This window comes from Lissotriton vulgaris, chromosome 1_1 (assembly GCF_964263255.1).
Source record: "Lissotriton vulgaris chromosome 1_1, aLisVul1.2, whole genome shotgun sequence".
Taxonomy (NCBI): Eukaryota; Metazoa; Chordata; class Amphibia; order Caudata; family Salamandridae; genus Lissotriton; species Lissotriton vulgaris.
The window spans coordinates 710,394,302-710,397,953 of record NC_141685.1 but is presented as its reverse complement, the minus strand read 5'-3'; the positions used below and the strand labels follow the sequence as shown (position 1 = coordinate 710,397,953).

The window sequence follows — 3,652 nt, the reverse complement described above, 5'->3', positions numbered from 1 at the left end:
AGATCATTAGACGAAAGCCCAGTAACAGTGCCAGTTAAAAGATTCAAGAAAAAGAAAAATGAACCCAGATACATCAAAAGACTGAGATTGAGACTGAAAACCGTAGAGGAAAAGCTTGAGGACAGAAAAAAGGCTGCTAGTGAAAGGGAGAAATCTGGAACTAAGCCAAAGAGAAAAAGTGCCCGACTAATGAAACAAAACAGTAAATACCAGGATCCTGAAAAGCTTGAGGACAGAAAAAAGGCTGCTAGTGAAAAGGAGAAATCTGGAACTAAGCCAAAGAGAAAAAGTGCTCGACTAAGGAAACAAAACAGTAAATATCAGGATCCTGAGTGGTGTTATTCCATTCAGCGGTTCGGGCTGTAGCCTTGTCAGAACGTCCTATGGAAAATTGCATGGGGAAAACATGTTTTAGGACCCCCCTTTTTTCACAGCCCCCACTTCACGAATCCTCCCAAAACTTTCAGGGAAGGAGCGGAGTGGAGCTGGCCAAAATTTTGGAAAATTACACGCAAATTCCTCAACCGGCGCCAAAGTTATTCCCAATAGAATGTTACAGATTTCCTATGGTAGCTAGGTCCTAACTATATATACCAGGGGTCTCCAACCTTTTGTGTAGTGAGAGCTACTTCTGGTCAGTGAAAATGGTTGTGAGCTACCAAACCCCAAGCAACTCGCGCATTTTTCCGAGTGACCGCCCACGCCCATTTTCATTGACGTTAAAGGTTAAAAAGCCTATTTTCTTCATAGCCCACCATACTGTGGTTTGAACACAATACTTAAAAGTTCCCTAGAAACACTGAAAGGATTGATTTTGGATTTGTGTTGTGTTGTCAAACCACTTTCTGACCTTTCACAATAATAGATTAAAAATCAAGAAGACCTTTCAATAGCTGTCACTGAAATAATCATTGTAATGCAGCTCAAATAACAAACAATCAGGAAAAGCAATCTTACCTTCAATGTGGAACTGTATGATGTCCTCTAATGCTGTGTAATCTGGGAGCCTGGCGGGGGCAGTTCCAAAGAAGTCATAGTAGTGAATTAGTCACAGTTTGTGGCAGTCAGCCTGTGCAACGCTTTGCTGAATCACAATTGCAGATGGATTCTTCTCCTGTAGCTTTGACAAGATCACTGTGTTTTTCAGGTGCCAGATAAGCTGAACTTCAGGTTTGTTTGGATAGGAAAGTACCAATTTTGTCCTGCACTCTGAATTCTTCAGAGAAGGTTCTGCTTTGACTTTTAAGGTTTTTATGGCACATGTCATGTTCGCAGTTGCATTGTCATTGCTCCCTTTACTTTTTAGGAGTGTCAGTAAACCAGGACTGCAGTACAAATGGCTTTGTTCTTATTCAACTAAAGAACTTTGAAAGACGCTGAAGATTATTCTCTTTAGCTCATTTTTTCTTGATGCCAATACAACAGGCCTCCAGTAAACACTGTTGTTTCTCATCTTGTGCAGCAAATAAACATTTGGAAAGGCGCTGAAGATTCTTCTCTCCAGCTACTTGTTTCTTGGTGTCTGAAACCCACCCTGAAGTACACACTGCTTTGTTCTTGTTCAACTCTAACAACTGTTTGTAACAAATGGACTTTTGAAAGATGCTGAAGATTCTTCTGTTCCATAGCTATCTTTTTTCCTTGTTTTCAATAAACCAGGCCTCCAGCAAACACTGCTTTGTTCTTGTGCAGCAAATACAATTTTGGAAAGGTGCTGAAGATTCTTCTCTCCAGCTACTTTTTCTTCTGTCTGTAAAACAGGCCTGCAGTACACATTCCTTTGTTTTTGTTCAAGTAATAAAAAACTGTGGGCTGAAGATTCTTCTCTGCAGCCACTTTAATCTCGGTGTTCATAATGAAACAGATGCTTAGATTTGGGATTTCACCAGGGACTGTCATTGAACAAGTATTGATTGCGGATTTATTCAACTTATTTCAGTGAGAGACTTGACACTGCATGGTGTCCACTAATGCTTTGAAATCTGGGGTGTAGCTTGAGAGGGCAACTCTTATGGAGTCATTTAAATGTTCGTTACTTAGAGGTGTGCGAAACTTAGATTTTATAAAGTTCATATCTGAAAATGCTGATTCACAAAGATAGGTTGAGCCAAATAGGGAAAAAAGTTTCAATGCAGCTGTGTGGATGCTCTCAAACTTTTCAGCATCCACCAGGCTCCAGAAATTTATGTCAGATTGCCTTGATTTCAATTCAACGTCATTTTGAAGTGTGACAATCTCCATTTCCATTGAGGCAGAGTCAAGGTTCAAAAGCACACTAATTTTCTCTGAAATGTCAGTAACATCCACTTCCATGAAGGGGTTTGAAGTGAACATCACACAGGGCTCCAGTTGCTCAAAATCACTAAATCTGTCACTGAACTCTTGATTAAGCCTGATGAGGAGGCTGCTGTATTTTTCTATGTCCAGCACCTCAGCCTCAGCCTTGTTTTCTGAAAGGATTTGGAGCACAGAGGGAAAGTGCTGCATCTTTCTTTTCTGTACATGCTGTATGAAAAGGTTAAGTTTAGATTTGAAAGTTTTCACAGAACTTACCATGTTGGTTATTGTCTTGTTTTTGCCTTGCAACTCGTAGTTCAATACATTTAATTTTTCTGTCACATCTGTTAAAAAAGCTAAATCGAGCAACCATTGAGTGTTTGATAACAGTGTGGTATCTTCATTTCGGGACTCCATAAAAGCTTTGACTTCTGGCAATAGCGAAAGGAATCTTCGCAGTATTTTTCCCCTGCTAAGCCATCGGATTTGAGTGTGCAGTAAAAGGCCCCCATACTCAGCTGATAGTTCTTCAAGGAACAACTTGAAGGTTCGGTGCTGCTTGGCCTTTGCACGAATTGAATTAATAATTTTAACAACCGGAGTCATCACATGATCAAACCCCATTACCTTGGCACATATTGCCTGTTGATGTATAATGCAATGGTAGTTCAATAACGGAGGGAAATCTGGATCGGCCTTACAATTGGCAATGATCCCGAATGACGCCCTATCATTGCGGGTGCACCATCAGTGGTTATCGCCACTAACTTTTTCAATGGGACATTTTGTTTCACAAAATAATTTTTCACCTCATTGTGAATGTCAGATCCTCTGGTTGTGGTTTTCAAAGGCAACAAAGTTAAAAATTCCTCTTTATCAGTAAAATCTTCAAAAACCATTCTAACGAACATTGCTAACTGTGCAATATCGCTTGCATCAACAGATTCATCACATTGAAGTGAAAAATATTTGCAAGTCTTCAAATCGCGCTCCAACTGCTCTATCATGTTGGTGGATAATACAGAGACCCTTCTTGCCATAGTGTTTCCCTCTAACTGTACATCTGAAATGGCAGACATAATTTCAGGGCTATTTTTAAAGTCTTTGAATAAGGAGTTGGCCATTAGAAGCATTGCTTCCTTCACAACGGCTCCATCTGAAAATGTTGCTTTGTGCTTAATCAAGTGATGGGTGACTACGAAGGATGCTTCAGTTGCTGCAGTGGCTTTCTTCATGGGCTTTGTAAAAAAAATTGCTGTGTCTGCAATGCAGATTTGAGTTCGTTAACTTTTTGTGACCTCAGGCTGCTTCCTTTAGGGAACTTCCTTTCAAAAGGCATGTGCTTAGTTGAAAAATGCCTCTCAACATTGCCCTT

At 40.2% G+C, this 3,652-nt stretch overlaps 1 protein-coding gene across 1 annotated transcript; it reads right to left on the bottom strand.

Moving 5' to 3' along the window:
• Nucleotides 1-1,935: 1,935 nt before the first annotated feature.
• Nucleotides 1,936-2,901, bottom strand: LOC147747692 (general transcription factor II-I repeat domain-containing protein 2B-like). Its single transcript, XM_086925962.1, has one exon. It carries the CDS (start codon nucleotides 2,899-2,901, stop codon nucleotides 1,936-1,938), a length of 966 nt encoding a protein of 321 aa, XP_086782088.1.
• Between the last annotated feature and the right edge of the window lie 751 nt (nucleotides 2,902-3,652).

Bases quoted from the DNA above. Each gene is read 5' to 3' on its own strand.
- LOC147747692 (XM_086925962.1), bottom strand. From the start codon at position 2,901: ATGGGGTTTGATCATGTGATGACTCCGGTTGTTAAAATTATTAATTCA.